The 19,441-nt window shown below is 40.8% G+C and overlaps 1 protein-coding gene across 2 annotated transcripts in view; it reads right to left on the minus strand.

Moving 5' to 3' along the window:
* Window positions 1–19,387, minus strand: part of ASB7 (ankyrin repeat and SOCS box containing 7) — a 30,596-nt gene extending 11,209 nt beyond the window's left edge. For both annotated transcript variants that reach the window (XR_013184104.1, XM_054642419.2), the window contains exons 1-5: window positions 19,242–19,387; window positions 18,445–18,539; window positions 12,892–12,990; window positions 9,513–9,773; window positions 1,768–2,373 (exon numbers count right to left, since the gene is read on the minus strand). Coding sequence is in view for 1 of the 2 variants with exons in the window: in XM_054642419.2 (XP_054498394.1) it covers window positions 1,768–2,373; window positions 9,513–9,723 (817 nt within the window). In the remaining variant the exon portion in view is untranslated. The remainder of the gene's footprint in view (window positions 1–1,767; window positions 2,374–9,512; window positions 9,774–12,891; window positions 12,991–18,444; window positions 18,540–19,241) is intronic.
* Between the last annotated feature and the right edge of the window lie 54 nt (window positions 19,388–19,441).

A 19,441-nucleotide genomic window follows, 5' to 3' on the forward strand; every position in this document is an offset into this window, starting at 1 on the left:
TACTACAGAATGAGATCTCAACAATTCCCTGTACAGGCAGACTTAACTGGGAACTCCACTATCAAAATGCCAGCTTGCTCTTTATCCTTCTCATCTCTCATACAGCACCTTATTAATTATTCATGAAAAGCAGGGAAGACAGTGTTTGGATATTTACAAAAAGGGCAGCAGAGTTTGTTTACAGTGGTTTGTAAACATATATTGATAATTATTTTGCTCAGAAGCAGAGAGCTGTTTTTGTCAGCACTGCTTTCCCAGTTCTCCCTCCAACAGCACAGAACTGGGACAGTTCCAACACTGTTACACTGGCCACAAATTAAAGCTACTTTTTTTTTGTAGCAGAATTTACTTCTCACTTAACATTAAACCCTGAAGGTATGGAATCTGCAAGCTGAAAGTTACAGTACCTGTTTCCTTTGGTCTTTAGACACTGAGGAAACAGGGGAGCAACCTAAGCTTTCATGCTTACTGATACATCCTAAGACTGAAACACTGCAAGTCTGGATATTATATCATCTCCTAAAATCCCTAAAATTCCTGACACTGCAACTATATAGTGAGAGGCTTCCAAAAAGGAAACCAGAAAGAAATGTGTTTGAATGAGAAGGGGCAGGCAAATTAAACCCAAAATGCTTAATTGCTTGTATATCTTGTTACCAACTTCCACCTTTCCAGAAATTCTCTTTCAATTTCAGATATGAACAAAAACAACACCACAAATCATTATAGAAAAAGAAAGGAAATTCCAAATGCTTATTTGTGTCAGCTACTGACAACAGATCTCAGCTGATTCACTTCCAGCCCACACTGACTTTCAGTTTCTTTACAGAATATATAGGTTATCTAATTCTCATTAAAAAATTACCACATTCAAAAAAATAAAAGGAGATGTAGGGGACAAAAAAGGATATATGAAACACCCCATCCTCTGTATTGCAGAGATCATTCTAGTTGGATGATAATTTACCAGGCCATCTTAACATATTTGAATTGGCAAACTCTGCCAAATGCTTATCAGCAATTCCTATATGCTTTAGGAAATACTGTGATTATGAAACATTAGTACAGCATTCCATGTTGAGAGAGGAAAACTTTCAGTAGATCTAGTGCACCAAAAACTGGGAATCAAAAGCGATCCAGAAATTTGGAGCCCAATACTTTTTCTAAATATCAGAAGTCACGATGAATTAAAATCTCTCGTATTTCAAAGACATCAACAAAATCAAATCAAAGCTACACAGCACATGAAATCCCTTCAAGTTGCAGGAATGAACTGTGGCATTTTTTTGTCTGGTTTAAGGGAGGGAAGGAGGGAATGTGGGAGAACACAAAGCAGCCAAAGCTCTCTTCTGCCCTAGTTGTAGTGCAGATGAAAAAGCCATCGACTGCCGAGGATTTGCATGGCAATAAAAAAGCAAAACAAAAGACACTAAAAAACCCCTAAACAAACAACAAAACCAAACTCAAAAATCTTACGTGCTAAGGCCAGAAATAAAATGAGATTTTACAGTTCACTCTTTTAAAATCAATGCTTCCCGTAGATATTTAAACAAAACTAATTTAAATGAAGTACACTTAACATTAGCTCCTTTGACAAGTAAGAGTTTCCCAGTATCACAATCCCTTCACCTTCCCAGAAATTTTCTAGTGCATTTAAATAGCATAAAGGGGCAGAGAGGAAGGTTTGTTTTTTTTCCTGGGGGCTAAATTCAAAGAAGGCTTTTAGAGGACATTGTGTCCTGTGATTAACTTCTCTTACATACATACTTGTCACTTCTTGTAAGAAATCCAGACAGGGTCGGCTACTTCCAGAAATACTTATTGAAACAGCCAGTGGGGTCTGTCCTTCATAGTTCCTTGTGTTAGTGTCTGCTCCGTAATTATACAACATTTGTGCACAAAGCACATCATCTCTAAGAGCAGACAAGTGCAAGGGTGTCTGTCCATCTTCCAAGCGCCCCAAGTTTGTATCGGCCCCTCTCTGGAGGAACATTCGGCAGTACGAGTGATTGCTTTTGATCACAGCGTATCGCAACAGGAAACCGTTCTGAATGTCGATGTTGGCATTGTGGTCCAGGAGGATTTTCACACAGCTTGACCTCTCCCGGATAATGGCCAGCTGGAGTGGTGTAGTACCTTTATCACTGAGCGGATCAACCTCAGCCTTGAACTCCAGGAGGAGCCTGACAAAGGAGTCCCTGCCGTAGTGAGCAGCGACGTGCAGGGGAGTCCAGCCGTCGTTGCTCTTGGCGTTAATGATGTCGCTCCTGTAGTCGGATTCCAGCATCAGGCGCGCGATCCTCGCCCGGCCGTGCATGGCTGCGTAATGCAGAGCAGTGAAGCCTCCAATTAAGTCCTTAACTGTGGGATCAGCTGAAGTTAAAATAAAATTTAAAAATAATTAGAAGGCGTTACGGTAATCCGGTGCTGGAAAAAAAAAATTAAAAAAAAAATAAATTCGAATGGTAATTGCTAGTCTTTCCAGGCATAGCATGACAGGATTTTTTGTACTTCAAACTAATTCTTGCTTTCATGAACATGCTATTTTTAAGACAAAGTTAGAAAAAAAAATTTTTTTGTAACTCGTTCTTAAATACAATTTTTTCCTCATACATATGTTTCCATTTGACAAATACTTTTCCACATCTTCCAAGCACTCTTAGGAATTAATTACTAATTACTCAAATCTTTCTGTCCATCCAGTTTTCCCCCAGCTCTACAATTTTACATTTCTTTCTCAATGTTCAACTTTTTATTTTCCCTTGTGTTGCTTCTTGGTCTTAAAAAGAAGCATGTGTAGAAACATCTGCTGTCCCAAATTGCGGATGTTTTGTGGTCTGGCAGCATTGTATTGTTTTTAGGGTGTAATGCTGTATTAGGTAAAATGTTTCTCTGTGGTCTGCAGGATTTCCAAAGCATGTAGGATGTATGTTATTTTAGATTATCTTGATAAAGTCTCTTTTCATAGATGATGAATCTGTTTAGAACCTGTTCTGAATTTATAGTTTCACAAGAATTCAGGAATGTAAAAACCCACTTCTGAAAGGAGTCAGATAAACTGTTAGTGCAGAGTACAGGTAATTACAGATTTATTTCCTCTTCACACAGCACAAACACTCAGACTGATTTATTAATTTAAAAATTAAAATAATCCAATCAATTTACCTAATTTCCTCAGGACACCCAAACTTGTTATACAAGTGACTAATTAATTACCCAAGGCAAGGTGCCATTTCTCAGCTAGAGAACAAGCCAGGCTTTGAAGTTTCTCCTTCCACCATCCATGGGTGCTACTGTTGGACACTAAAAGGTACAAACTACAGTGTGGAAGTCTGAACACTTTCCCAGTCTCAGTTAGATACCATCTGCACCAGAAGACCTGCTCTAAGTTCAAAACACAATATTAATTGCAGGCTACCCTAGACTGAACACACCTGAACACACAAAGGTGCAAACACAAAACAGGAATAAGGTTCCCATATTGTGATCATATCCAGATAACACCAAGACAGATACTATACCAAAATGAAAAGACTGGAAGGAAGGAGTAGAGAATACAGCTGCAAAGATGATCCAGCAACTTTAAGGATATTTCTAAATGGAAAGAGAAGATGGAGAGGAAGGAAACAAACTAACAAAAAAAAACCCAACATAAAAATGAATGCAGCCTGGCTACACAGAGAAATAAGATGTGAGAACTGCCTCTAGTGCACAGAACAGGAATAAACACAGAAATAATGGATATGTTAGGGGAAGTTTAGTTCCTTGCTAGTGACAGCTTTCCTAATCTCCCATGAAAAGCAGAAGTCTCAGTGCTCTGAAAAGTCACACTAACCTGAGCTAAAGGAATGAATGCAGCACCCACAGCTCAGCAGGAAAATGCAGCCAGTGACTGAATGGGAGTTCTTAACCTGCACTGTGATCACATCCAAAATGCAGCAAATAATCAGCACAACCCACACAAAGATAATATTTCAAAGTGATGCTGCTCCCAGGGTATCTTTATTCACAATAGCTCAGACTATTCTACATTGACTTCTGAGTGGTGATAAATAAAGTGGGTAACAGGCATGAGAACAAGCAGAGGGATGGTACAATCTGAGGGGCAGAATTGGGGACAAAGAGGGACATGATGGAGACAGCAGCACGCAGAGCTGTCTTCCACCAAAAACCATTTTTAAAAAGAAATAACGTTTCAGTTGTACCTTCTCTCTCCCACACTGCATAAGGAATGCCAGGCATCATTTCTACCCCCAGATGAGGTGCAGGTCATTGCCAAAGCCTGTTTAATCAGTGCCATTTCCAAACTCAAGCAGATATGGCCCAACTTTTAGATGTGCATCTAAATGCACTTTTATACTGGTTGTGGTAATCCAAACCAAACAATTTGCCTGCAACACAAGGATGCCTTTTACCTACAGTTTTAAGCACCTTTCCACACCTTCCTTACTCCCAAAATGTCATTGCTTTTGACCACTAAAGTGAACCAAAAAATTACTAAGTCATGTAAGAGAAGTTTCTTAAGAAGGATAGGAAAAAAAGCCTCACAGTTGGGCAACCAAGCAAAACAAACAACCAACCTTTCCATAACAAACCCCTTAGAAAAACCTCGTGAAAATATACTGTAATTCCCATTAAGATTATGGATTTCTAGTGAGCCAACAGTCTGCCTCCGGATTAGAGAAACAATTTCAGCAGGATCGAAAGGTCTGTTGCTATTCCATCAATGTCCTGCTGCCACCTCCTGGAAAACTCCCGAATTTCACACGAGCTTTTAGCAGAGGCTGGACCTGCATGAAGTTGCAAACCAGTTCCATCCACCCAGTCCCTGTCTTAGTAAAAGTAACACCCCAAAGCTGATGCTGCCTGAAGAACTTGTGCTGCTGTGGGGCTTTTTTCTGATTTTTCTAAAATTTTCAGTATTGGTATCATGTTGTAAAGCAACTCTCTTCCCCTGGAACATGAGCAAGGTAAAAATGAATTGGGAATGACTCTCAGATAACCTTTTAGAATCTGCAGAGGGGTAAAAGCTACCTGGCAATTTTAGCTAGAAAAGGACCAAGCCAGCACCTGCCAGCAGTTCTCTAGCTCATCTCCATTCTGACTGTCAGACATTTCTTTCATTCCAAGCTTCCCATTCATATGGGGAGAGCAGATTATAGAAACATGAACAACTGCATTTGGTCACTTCCAATGTTCTCAAATATGAGGCAAAATATAATGGCATAAAACTTGAACAGCTTATCAAGGGTACCAATTACTGCAATCAATCTCACTCCAGATAGAAAATCTGTAGCATTGAATGATACTAAGATTATTTTATTTCATGTGAAAGTTGGGCACATAAACTAGATATTAAATAGTTATTTAAAGTCCACTGTTAATGAAACTCTAATACTGCAATCTAGAGGATATATAGATTGATAAATAAAAGACTCATATTTCAGAATTTCAATTTACAGCTCAGTGGGACAGTTTTCCTTTTTCCTTGACACCTTCCTTAGGTCACTCTATCACAGTAATTTGGAAGCCAAGAAAGCAATGCTTAAGCAATGCTTCTGGCTTCATTGAGTACTTCTATTATTTCAAGCTTATTTCCCTCAGCTGGGGCTTAATTTTGACCACAAGGTTTAGAAGCATGGCTACATGCAGCTTCTGTTTTGAATTTCCTAAGATAACATTGATACAGAAGATGTCCAGGAAAGCATTACTGTTCAGAGACAGAAACACTTTAGGAGCTTAGGGGGGGTGAGCATTTGGCATTCTCTAGATCCTCCCAGACTGTGCTTGACCTTACTGAAATTTAGATACCTTGAAGCCAAGACTAAAAATAAATAAATAGGGCTGCTTGGCTACTTTCTCTTACTAGTTCATTTCTAGGAGCTTTAGTGAATTACTTCTTCATTTTAATATGAATAACCAGAAAGTGCTCAGTTAATATTGAGAAGGTATCACCAAGGGACAGCTAACTGGACACTTTCAAGATTTTAGCTTGTTGTAACATTAATAGCAGTGGTTGGAAATTAATAAAATATTTCTTGTCCAGTGTTGGATGTTCTGTCTCTGTATGTTATATTAAAAATTTACAAAGTACACTAAGGGGAAAACAGGCTTGTTTTACTAGATTACAAAAGATTACTAAAAACTGCACTCTGTTTTGGTGTTGCTTTGTGACTCTGGACAATTTCTATGGGTGGGAAGGGATGGCTTCATAGAATATTCACTTTAATAAAGTGAGACAAATACACTAAGAAAGTAAAATTAATTATTTCTTATGAAAACTAAGTTTCTCCATCGTTATGATGAACTTTCTGCATTTCACCAGTTGATAAATAGTATTTGTTATCTGACTTATCCCCTCTCTATCTAGTTGGTATTTTTGTTGGCTTCATCCTTTAGTCTGGAGTGGTTTTTTTGCATTTTCCCCATCTATCTGTGTCTCCTTCCTCAGCAGATAATAAAAAGCTTCCTGCTGTTCCACCAGCTCCACTCAAACAGCCAATCTGCATGCACAACACTGTCCTCTGGCCCTTTTCTTTGCTGGTGAGCAATGATGGAAGAGAAAAAGCAAAAGCAGGAGGTGCACAGGTCATGACTCCCATAAGAATCTACTTTTTATTTCCAGGTCAGTGACCAGATTCCTTCTCAGCCTTTATTAGCCCAACTCAGCCTCCATCCCACCAGCAGGCTATGCTGGGAGCCTTGCAGCATCTCAGATCTGAGGCACAGCACTCTGCCCTCAGCAGCAGCCCACTGTGCTTTTCCCATTCCTATTTTCCCCATGAAAATATTCCCAGCTCTGCTCAGCTCCATCACCCTCCAGACAGCCACAACCACCACCAGCCACCCCTTCCTTCCCATCTCAGCTCCCTCTTTCCCCCAGAACTTCACAGGCTCCCTCTCACTGTCAATTTATTACCAATATATAGTTCAACACTCTCTATTTTACCATAAGATTCACAACAGAAAAGGACTTTTTCCTTCACCCCAGTATCTTTTTTTTGTTCCACAGGGATTAAGCACCAGCAGCAAAACAATCCACTCCAGAGGGAGAAAAGGAGAGACCACGTGAGCAAAGGTAGACACAAACCTCGGCCTAATGAGGGTGGCATGATTAACTCAGCTTGTGAGAGTCAACTCACTTGCTACTTAATAACTCATTTGTGACATTATTATGTGATAAATACTCATTATTTTTGTGCCTCTGTTTTGAGGGTAAATGAGGCAAGGCAGCAGGCAGTGCCAATTTTGGGGAGCGAGGCTCAGCTGCAGGGAAGCTGCTGTGGATGACTAAACCTCACACTATTTGTTACTCAACTTTCTCATCCTGGTGATTCAACTCCAAGCTGCCTCAGGACAAAGGTGTTTCATTACTGGCAGTTTTCATGAGGCATCACATTCAGCTGCTACTTTGTATGGGAAAGAGTAACAACAAAAATAAAAACAAACTGCTGCATCAGCAGCTATGTATTATGAAAACCTATAAAATGAAAATACATTGGAATACAGAAGGGATTGGGGGTTTTTTATCATCTTTAAACTTACAGATAAAAAGTTAAAAGCAATGTCTGTGACTTAAAGCCTTAAACTTTTGAAGGTTTGAGATTATCTGCATATATTACTTTTAAAAAGTGGAATTTAAAGTTATATACTACATAGAAATATTTTTTTCCCCTTCCAAGAAGGCCATGAGGGTTTGCCCTTTCTATGTGGTTACAATCTGTAGTAAGTGCATCCATAGAGTCCAGTTGCTCAGGCTGTATCTCACCACTGCTCTTAAGGAACAAATCACTGATTGTGCCATCACCACAGGCTGTTAATGCCACCCCACTTTCAGGATGATCCATAAGCTGACAAACCCAGTGACAGACACAAGGGGTCCATATGGCTCAGATACACAAAGCATCAGGAAGATCATTTCAGTTTCCTTGGGACTGAGCACCTCATCATTCATTTGGTAAGAACAGTGCTAGAATAGAGGATGCTGTGGAGAATATCTACTGATTTCCTCTCCAGCACCACTTTAAAAGATTAGGATGATCCCTTTCTAAAGCTTCAGGTGGCCTTGGAATATGATAAAGCAATGAGAAATTCTGACTGTACCACCTGAGGCATAATAATCATCACCCACATGAGTACCACTTAAATCAACAAAACTCAGTCAGCTCTTGAAATAAAGTTCCATCGTGGCTGGATGCAGGAGAGCTGTAAACTCATCTGGATTAGCTGACAGTGAAGTCCTTGCACAAAGAGGACTGTTTTCATAAAGTTTAGCAGATGCTGTTAAAGCCTATATTAAATTTAGTCTTTAATGCAATTGGTTAACTTGCTTTAGAATTCTGAAACAAGCTTCCCTAGGATTTAAATTCAGGGATCTGCCTTCCTCTAATAATACCCCCTAACAGAGAAGAGAACCATGTAGTGAGTGCATTTCATTTTATAATGAGTCCTTATAATGCCCTATTTTCATAATGCTTATTCATTCCTTGAACAATTCCTAGGCAATGCTGGGGGGAAATAGTTATTAAAATATAAAGCTAAGCTGTGATGTCATTCACAGAGTATGCATCAGAAATAAACAAACATTAAGAACAAAAGAATAAAAAATAATAATTACAAAAGATAATCAGAAGTATTTTATATCTAACCAGTGCTGGAAAGTCCTGCAGTGCAAACTGGGACAGAAAGGTGTCAGATGATGTCCTAGGTCAGCCATATGATGTTCTATCCCCTGGGTTTGCTATATGATGCTTTTATCCCCAACTGTCTGTTCTGTTTATGCTGAATAATAAGTTTTGCACCTTTAAGACTTGCTCCAGAGAGTGAAGGGGGGAGAGAAGCACACAGTTTGTTTTCAGACACTGCACTCACTCCTCCACACCACTACTCCTAAACTGTTGTTGTCTGCAGATAGACAGACAGCAAAACAGAACTCTCACTTTAATTAGTTTGAACTAGCTAAAGCAAAAAAGTTCCCTAAACTACAGATTTTTTTCCTTTTTCTTTAAACCTATTTAAACCTACTCTAAACAGAACACCCAAAAAACCACCAACTCACAGCTACAGCCCACCAAGCCAGGCCTGAGCCACAACATTTCCAACGCCAAAAAAAACTAATAAAAGACTAAGTAAGCCAAACTGCAACCCAAAAAACCGACTTTTCTGAGATGAAAAAAGAGTTTTAATCTCTTGTACAACAACAAGAAGTTTTATTATTTAATCTTATTTAAGTTTTATTACTTAAAAACCAATTTTTTCCAATTTTCCCAAAAAAAAATGTTTTTCCCAAACCAATTAAGAAAAGAACCATTTAAATCTACTTTTCTAAAAAAAAAAAAAAACCAACTTAAAAAGTTCTCTTCCAAGTTTACCCTAAACCAAAAAAAAAAAAAAAAAGATAAGTATAAAGATTTTTCTCTGCGGGGAAGTCCCAAATTTACCCTAAAGCAAATTTACCCGAAACCAAAACAAATACAGATGAGTACAAAGACTTTCCTCTGTGGGGAACTCACCTCCATGCTCCAGAAAGACACGGACACACCTCTCCTTGCCCCTTGCTGCAGAGAAGTGAAGCAAGGTCCAGCCGTTGGCGTCGCGGCCGTTGGGGGAATATCCCTGCTCCAGCATCTTGCGCACGGTGTGGACATCGCCGGCGGCCACGGCAGCCTGGATCTGCAACTCTTCCTGCAGCTCAGGGTTCCTCCTGCAGTGGTGGTGTAACATCCTAGCTGAGTCTGGCCTTTACAGGAGCCTCATGAGCTCACACGAGTCACCTTCAGTCAATGGGAAGCAGGAATAAATTAGGATTGGGATCAGAAATGGGGGATGTAGGAAAGAAAGCATCGCGTTCCGTTAATCCTAAGACTTCTCTCTGTATGCTGGAAAAGTGATGTTACACAGAGGATAAACCCCAAATGATCTCACTCTTATTAGCAAAATCATAGTACATGGTGACATCACTGAAATGCAAAAGAAAAGGACACTTGCACATTATAAATAGTAAATGTTTTCTTCAGAAGTGACAGCATCAAACAGGAGCTCACAATTAAAGCAACCGAGCAATGAGCAAAATGAAAAATCTCCAGAAGCCACCATCCATTTCAAAATCACACTGTGGTTAAATCACTACCTCCAGAGACACTGGTTAAATGGATTATCCAAACTAAGGAATGGATGATCCAAACAGTTGCAGGGAACAACACTGCATTGCTACAGTAAATGAACTATGATACTCTTCATTTTTCTAGAAATGCACCCCTTGTAAGCTTCAGTGAAAATATCTTACCAAAAGAATCCTGTGACCTACTGCATGTGAATATTAGTAACACTAATGTTCAAACTGAAAACTTTAATTATCTTTTTTCTTTAATTAGAGTCTACTGTTTGTATTCTGGCTTGAGCATTTCTTAATTAGTACACACAGGCTGCAAAGAACTTCTACGTTCCAAAAATCAAATACAAGGATAACATTATATGAGACCTGAAAATACATTTAAGCGCAGTTACTACAGTCCTGTCAAACACCATGAGAACATATATCAGAATAATTCCATTTATAATTACCTTGATACAGTACATGACAGCTGGGCCAAAAGGGTATCTAAAATAGCCACTGTAAAAGAGCCTAGAAGGAAGCACACCTTGGGAAAGAGAGAAATACTGTGTACTCCATGCTCTGTTTGAAAAGTACCACCTGCAGTTCTACTTGGGGACAAGAAAATGAACAGGTATTTAGGGATTGTTCCCCAGCACACAAAGTTAAATGATTGCATTTTCACATACATTGTGTATTATATCCCATAGTCCTAAAATAGAAAGGAGTATCAGAAGAAAGAGTAAAAGCAGAGTATGAGTAAGGTAATGCTGAGCAACAGGAGCCTCAGAAAATATTCAAACGTGGATGGATATCAACACAGACCTAGAAGATTAAAAACAGGAATGTATTTAAACTCCTGCAAAGTTAATCAACATTAAAGTACAAAGAAAAGTTCTAATGATGAAAATTAATTTCAGGCAAAACTTAAAATTTACAGGAATTTTGGGGTTTCTTAGGATGTCAACACACATCACCTCCTAAACCTTCTTTTAGGTATCAAAAAGACTTCCAGATCCTCGTGATCCACAGGTCATTCAAAAGAAATTGCAATCACCTCCCCATATCCCACTGGACACTTGTTTTCCTGTGATGCAGGTATACCCACAGACAAGAGAAAAGGGAAAGCATCAATCACTGCCAACTTTGCAGACAAAGGCACAGTGGGTATTTGCTCGTCTACAACCTCATTGTGCCTATGGTATGAAAGTTATTTATCTGCTTTTTGGAGAGATATAAACTTATAATTAACAGGTGCTCCAGTGACCCCACTTACCCTGCAAATATGGAAATTACACACAGCAAATGCCTGTCTTTGACATTTATAAATGCTTCAGCTTACCATGTATGGCAACAATCACTACTTCAGCATAGGGTTATTAAAGAAGACTTTTTAGCTCCATATGTTATACATGGCTTAGAAACTGGCTTTGTTTTGTTTTACAGTGTGAACTTCATTATCTGAGGCTGGGAGGAAAGGGGATTTACAAAGCAGCAACTGCCAACTCAATAGGTCAGCTTCTGCAGCATATTCCAAAAATCAAACTTGGTTAATCTGATGACAATGGAAGTATTTCTATTGACTCTAATAAGCTTTTGCTAAGCTCTTTTCTAAACTCCAATTAGCACTTCAGAACATGTTCACCTATAAGACAGGGAGCTTGACTTCACTCTGCATCACACCACTAACAGCACTGGTAATGAAATTCCAGCTGCAAGAGCAAGATCTTCTTTGGATTTGCAGGTGAAAACTGACAGTAGAATCTAACTGATGATGATGAGTCATGCAAAACCCTTAAAAAATTCTAATTCAGACCATGTCCCTTTTAGCCCTAGTTTCTGAATACCTACAAAAACAAGATATGAAAACTTTTTTTCAAACTGAGAATATCTGATCAAAACTTAATGTAAACAAACTTTAGGATGCCATTTTTACAGTCCTTTCTTGTAAAGGACCAATACTTGCAAGCCCTCAAGTGATCCTGAAGATTAAGGTCAGGCTAGTTGCTCAAAATGCTACAGAAAGAGATGGGATGACTAAAGAGATGAAATGGGATTTCTCATTTGAAGGGCCAGCAGTATTCCTTCCCCCTGCAACTCTCTGTGAAGACAGTTGGTTGAGGAAAAGCAGAGCTCTCTCTCTCACACTTCTCAGCTGGTGGGTATATTTGTAATGCAGCATTATAAAAAATTGGCATTGGCTCCATATGTTGCATGTGACTAGCAGAGCTTATTCAAATTAGCTGGTACTAAAGTACATAAGTACTAAAACATACAAAGCAGAAGACAAAGTCAGGCAGCTCCTTTTATCACTTGCACAGTTTCTGTAAATATCCACTCTTCCATCTCACCCCTATGGCAAGCAATGAAATTCAAATGACAAGAATACTTAACCATAACATTAAAGGTTTCAGGATAGTTTTAGGTACACACCAGCTTTGAAAACATTTTTACTTCTGCTCCATAGATCATTTAAAATTCCTGTTTGCAAAGCCCCATTTAAGACATCAATCTTTGGAGAAGAGAAGGAGGCCTACTGGAAGTAGCCCTTTGGCATTTAATATTTAATGTTTTGCAACTGTAATCAATCTCGTTCAGAACTCAGCATGCATTTGGGTTGTTACATATTGGCTTTCTGCATGCAAGTAAAAAAACAAAAGGAAGCATAGGGGGGAAAAATAGACCTATATATTCTTGGTTATAATGATTTTATAGCACCATGAAAATGGAGGACAGCAACAGTTACTTAATTGATTTTGCAAGTACAACAGGATAAACTCAATGTGGTCCTGAATTACCTTATAAGAGGTTGTTACTCTTTGATGGATGTCCCACTCTTCATTGTCTTCACTGTTCATAATCTTCTGTGCCCATGTGTGTCAAACAACCTGCTACCCCTTTAAAAAAATGGTATTTCTTGTTAGTTGTAAAGAATAAGAGCCAGAGGTTTACTTACTTTTACTTTGTGAGTGAGAATGCTACATTTTCATGCAGCTTTGTCAGAAAAGACCCAAAGTGTGTTTTCTATCATTATCAAAGAGTCCTCCAGAGGCTGGGGAGGGCAGAGTTTGCTTCTGCCACATGAGGAAAAGGCTACAGGGAATATTTTATGGAAGACATGAGAAATGAGGGATGTGCTTCCTCTCTGGAGTATACCCTGAAGAAGCAGTCTACACCCTTCTCTAATAATTACATGTATCTGCCCCTCCTGTATGGAACAAGAATGGATACAAAGGTTACAGCAGGTATTTCTGCCTCACTGCTCAACACCTCCCTGTGGGAGTCAGATGCCAGGAAAAACATTCAGGATCCATTTAGTTCTTCCCAAACTACTTTTGTGGGCTTTTTATTTGTTTGTGGGGGTTTTTTATTGTTGTTTTTGTATGGGGTTTGGGTTTTGTTTTTTTTAAATCTCCATCTCTGTTTCCCTAAGTAAAGAATAAAACCTGAACCCCTAGACCATTGAGTTGTGTCCTTCAGCTGGATTTGCAGAGCCACCAGCCTGTCTCCTGTCCCTCATGTGACAGCTCAAGCTGACACACGCTGTGTTTCACAAACAGGTAAAGCCACCTCCACAGTACAAGAAAACCACCAGCTCAAAAATCTTCACCCTTTCCTTCATGTAGAAAAACCAGCCTTTTAGAATCAAGGTTTACCAAAAGCCAGTTACAACCCCTGTGCAGATTCCTCCTTCAAGTAGCCCCTCCTTACCCCCCCTGTCACCTGCAGTTAATGGGATCAGTCCCAGACCATTCCTGCTGTACTCATCACTGTTATTCCACTAATTCTTTCTACACCTTTATCTGACCTTTCATTTCCTTTGGCTGCAAACTTTTCGTGAAAGGCTCCCTTATCTCATCTGAGCACTGCAATCATGTAATAAACAATAAAACCATTAAATACTTAATTGTACAGCTGATCACACAAACCCAACTGCGACTCGTTCCTTCTGCAAACGAGTTGCACCAGAGCAGTTCCCTGAACTGTGCAGCTCTCTCTTAGATTAAGTTAAATTTCTGCCACTTAATGCAACATAAAATCATCCTTTTGCAATGATAGCTCAAAGAGGAGGATGAAAAAAAGCCCTTTTTATCCCTCTTATGCACATTTTCCAAGAGCTTTGCTTCCCAAGATAAAACATACAAGGTCTTCAGATATGCTTACAGCCCTGCACAAAACTGCACTGCCATGACCTAATTTGATCACATTTCTAGCCTTGTTTTTTTGCATAGATGATCAGTCGTTCACCTTTTTTTTTTAAATTTTTGCATGATTTTCACTTTAAAACCCACACATTTTTTATTAGCTGATGCAAATTAGAATTGCACTGACTTCACAGACTACAGACAAGGTAACAGATTGCTCCACTAAAAAAGTAACAAGCTTTTTCCCCCCAAAGGAAAATTAGCTGCATATGGCAAGAGTAAGATCTGCAACTTTAATAAAAATAAGTCATATTTAGTAAGAGTAAAGCTCCCTCACTCAATGACTTAACAAAGTTTGATTAAAATGCTAATAATTATAGTAGAGGCAGCACTAAATAAAAATAATAAGACAAACATCCTCATTATCTATTGATAATGTCTCATGTTGTCAAAGAGATCTTAGACTTTGCCACATCAATGTGTCACTTCTTTAAAGTCACTGCAAACATCATGTGGAAAATTAATTCCAACATATGTATACACTTACTTTAAAGAAAGTTAAAGGTTGGTAGAAAAAGCAAGACCTCAAGATTCAGTATTTTGCTCATTCACACGGCCTGACAGAAAGAGCTGATCCTTAAACTCTGAGATTACACACCCAAGAGCAGAATAAGGCCATAAGTTACTGATGTCAGCCTAACTCTGTACAACAAGGGAAGTGTACCATTACATGTGACATTTAGTATCTGGCATAGACTTCATCAGGGTAGGTCTGAGTTGCCTGTGGTGGAAGTATTCCGAGACATTTAAAGCAAATAAACAACAGAAAAAAGGAAAGCCCTGTGGAATAAGGAAAATCATATCAGCCTTCATTAGTCTCACAACTCACTTCTCCTACCCATTTCAAAGCTTGAACAAGCTAAATGTGTTCTCTCACTCACATGGCATTTTAAAAATGGTCACTGTATTTTTGACAAACTAAACACAACCATCATTTCAGCTGTCACTCATGCTCCTATTCCAAGAGCTCTTCAGACAAGAGAGTAGGGCAAACAATTGTGTTGTCATTTGCATTCTCACATCACAATCGTGAAGTTTGCAAGTAACATGTGAAATATCAAAATTTCACAGAGCCTTATAATCCCAAATATATTTCTGCTGAAAGTTCCATGCTACAGCCCAGACACCAAGAGAGATATAGCCCTGTGGTTGAGATGAAAATCACCAAGCAACACAAGAGAGTTGCTGGGCCTGAAAGCAATGAGTTAACAGTGCATGAATCCAAAAAAGCAATGAGTTAACAGTGCATGAATCCAAAAGATCACAGAGGAACTGCTGCTTCAAAGGGAAGAGGCCTTCACTCCTCACAAGGTGTCATTAAAAGTTACACATTCCTCGTGAGAGCTCCTGTAAGGCCAGCTCATAGCTCGGACAGACAAAATTTAAAATAACCAAAAGAGTTAATCTACAAGTGCCCCACCAACTTCAGGTGTTCCTAGAACTAGTGGTGGTGTTGTTACACACTAATAAGCAGCTGTTGTGTTGTTACATTCTGCAGGTGGGTGAAACTGAAGCACAGGGGTGTCATTTTACTACAATTATCTATCTCACCGAGAGGTTGTGAGGTCTGACTTTGGGCCTGATGGAGAATCAGAGACATCACCCAGCTCAAGCAACTTCAGGTCTGTAAACCTGAGGGAAACTTCACCTTCAGCAAGCACAACAACCACTCAGCATCCTCAGCACCCCCACCATACACTGGCAACCTTAAGCACAAGCAGAGCCCCGGGAATAAAACCCTGCAATTCCTTCTGAAGGCAGGACCTCCATGCTGATGCTGAAGCAAGGCCTTCCAGCTCCTTTTTCAGTAGAGAATGCTGCATCAGGTTCACACAGCCAGAACCTCCTCCCTCAAGATGTGCACTGACAAACTGCAGGGAGCTTGTGCTCTGCAGCATGCATGGAGATCCTCATGTACCAAGCAAAAAATACCAATTCTCCTCCAACTTCCAGCAGTGCTATCACTAAGTTTTAAACAGCAAAAGTCAGAGGGAAGCTTAGTCTTATGAGTAATTAATTTGTAGCAAGTGTTAATTGCTAAGATCTATGTATTTTCACATGATTTACTACCATTAGAGCACCCAAACACCAACACTGCAAGGAATGACAGAAGCAAGAACCAATGGTGAGTTCAAACCACATTAAAGGAGTCACTTCAGTCCTAATTCTCACAGCACAGCTGATAAACCAACTGAGTGCTGCTTACAGGGTTTGTGTCATTCAACAATCTCTAGAAACACATTTGATATATATTTCTATTTAATACAGCCTAAAAGAGTCCAAGTGGACAAAATTTGTTGGATGTCTTTAGTGGACACAGCAAGATTTTCACTGTGATAATATCATTCTGTAAGCATTGCTGGAACAAAACAAAACCATCCCTCTAGACAGCACATTTCCTTTAAGGGTTGAGAATTCCCAATGAGGAAAAACAAACCCAAAATGAGCATAGAGCCTGAAGACTAAAGCTTTCTCTAAAGGACTGCTATACTTGCAACATGCTGCATTTCTTCCAGGGATCAAGAGCAGGACTTCAGCATATCAGTGATCTCTGTGCCTTGTTTCAGCCATGTGCAAATTTCTGCCAGAAGTTAATTCCCTGATTCCTATGAACTCAATTCCAGTCTCTGCATCTGAATCAAACTTTGCTGCACCGGCATTTCACACTAGGAAGGAACTTCACAAATCAAATGAAAACTTAGGTCTCCTGTTGTGAATAAATCCCAAAGATCCCATGAATTGTTGGCACCACGAGGTGTTCTGTCAGAGCTGCTACAGCCCTGACGTGAGAGGCACTGGGTGGGTTGGGAAAAGGGAGTTAAAATAAACTAAATTCAGATGAAACAGCTGTGCAATAACTGCACTGGTAAGTTTGTACTGATGCACATCTGCCTCACCTATTAGCAGGAAAACCCCTCCTGGAATCACACTGGGCATGTCCACATGTTCTGCCATTACTCCTGAGTTATCAAAATAACATGGAAAATTTCTTCCCTGCACTTCCAAAGCGTGCCTCAGGAATTGCTGCACTTGTGTTACAGAGGGATTTTCCATTTAATCTTCAACACAGAGCAACCACTTTTTGTCTTAATCTAAAGACGTGTATGGGAAAAATGATCCAGCCTTGACCAAGTCTGTTGGCAACAAACACTGCTGTTTCTCCTGCAGGCTAATGCTCAAAAACAACTGATTGCCAACAATGAACAACGTTTTGGTACAGCCAGTGACATCTCTGAAAACACGACACAGACCACAGGGACCTCCAGGGAGGGCATCTTAGCCAAAGAACCAAGCTCCCCTACATGTGAAACAGATTAAAATGGCTTCAAGACAGACCCTGTGTTAGAAGAAGGCTCAGAGTCTCCATCCTTTGGAGCACACTAACAGCAGGATGCAGAAAAAGTCTCACTGACATCATTCACCCCCCACTCTCTCTCCTAGGATCCATTTCTTCATCTCACCACGTAAAACACGCAATTCTCCCTACGAACAGCTCCCCCCCGAAACAGAACCTCCCTCCTACCAGCAGCATTGGTTTTCACGACTCCTTTCATTTTTTTCCCTTAAGCACCCAACAGCATCATCTTCTTCTATGATCTCAGCCCAAAAAGTAAGTATTTGTAAGCAGACACCATCTAATTAAATTAATTTCAATTTTTGCAGCTCCGTTACAACACACACACAATAAAGTGACCCACACAGGAGTGAGGTATGACTAAACCAATGTAATGCAGTTACCATAACCTAGCCCAATAAAGATTTTAGAATTGAAACAGAAACAGAAGCAGTGCTGAACCCATAAATTTGTGGAAAGACTTAAAGAAAAGATCCTTTTAACGACTTAGAGCAAAGTATTTTTAAGTGACACCCCTGAGATGAAGACACAAAAACCCCATTAAGTAGCAATTCATAATCAAAACAACATTTGCAGAATAATTTTGGAAAATTATAAAATGTTACGAGAGGAACTGTACTTCAAATGGGATGCAGAGCTTTCAAACTTTAAAAAAAGGTCAACAGAAAGTAGGTTTTAAAAGAACAAAGAAATCTAATGCTACCTATTCAAATCCATAAAAACACAAGAGGCCCCAATCCCAGCCAAACCATGTGTCTAGGATGACTCTCAGAGTCTAAATGAATCATCACCTTTCTGGGGGTTTTTTGAGTGCTGTTTTCTCTCTTCTGTGTTATTTTGTTCTTTGGAGTCACTATTTTTAATTCTCCTTTAAGGCAGCTTAAACCTAAGAAAAAAAAATAAAAGTAGAACTGAGCCACACAATGACATAAAAGAGAAATGAAGAACAGAATTGGTTAATACAAAAGCAATAGCTGGGCAAAATAGGAAGAGCCTTCACAAATTTGGAAGGAAAGGCGTTATTCATCAAAATCAGGATCTCTCCTGGAAAAGGAGGACACTCTCCCAGGATACTGAGGAGTTGAAGGGATAATAACGGCAGGACCGCTGCCCTGTCAAGGCAGCTCCTCCAGGGAATGGAAGTAAAGATAAGTGCTAAAGAATGGGACAGGAAGTAACCCAGAAAGCTGAGCTGCTGGGAAACCAAACCTCTCCCTCGCAGGAGTTCACGCTCCAGGAGCCGTCAGCGGCGCACACACACACACACACACACACACACACACAAAAAGCCGGCCAAGCCCCGGCGCACAGCCCCAAGGCCCGGCGGCCGCCGAGGCACCGGGGGCGCCGCCGGGGGCCGGGAACGGGGACCCCCCTCCTTGGGCAGCCCCGGGGGCGGCCCGGAGCCCGCCGGGGGAGCAAGCAGGGGCGGCTGGGGGCTGCGCAGCCCTTCCCGGAGGGAGCGGCGGGGGCTCCCCTCACGGCCCCGCACCCGCCGGAGGGGCTGCCCGGTGTGGGCGAGGGGAGGCCATGGGGTCGCGCCCCCCCCTCCCCGCGCCGCGAGGGACCCCGGGGCAGCCGGGGTTACCTGCGTGACCCGCGTGCCGGAGCGGGGCGGGCCGGGGGCCCCGGGCGCGGCCGCCCCCCGCGCTGGCGGCGGCGGCGGGCGGGGGGTCGGGGGGGCCGAGCCGAGCGGGGACACTTCGCTCCGGGCCGCCCCCCTCGGCTCGCGGCGGGGTCGGCGGGCGGGGACTGACCCGCGCCGCGGCCAATCCGCGCCCGCCGCGC

This window comes from Agelaius phoeniceus, chromosome 13 (genome assembly GCF_051311805.1).
Source record: "Agelaius phoeniceus isolate bAgePho1 chromosome 13, bAgePho1.hap1, whole genome shotgun sequence".
Lineage (NCBI taxonomy): Eukaryota > Metazoa > Chordata > Aves > Passeriformes > Icteridae > Agelaius > Agelaius phoeniceus.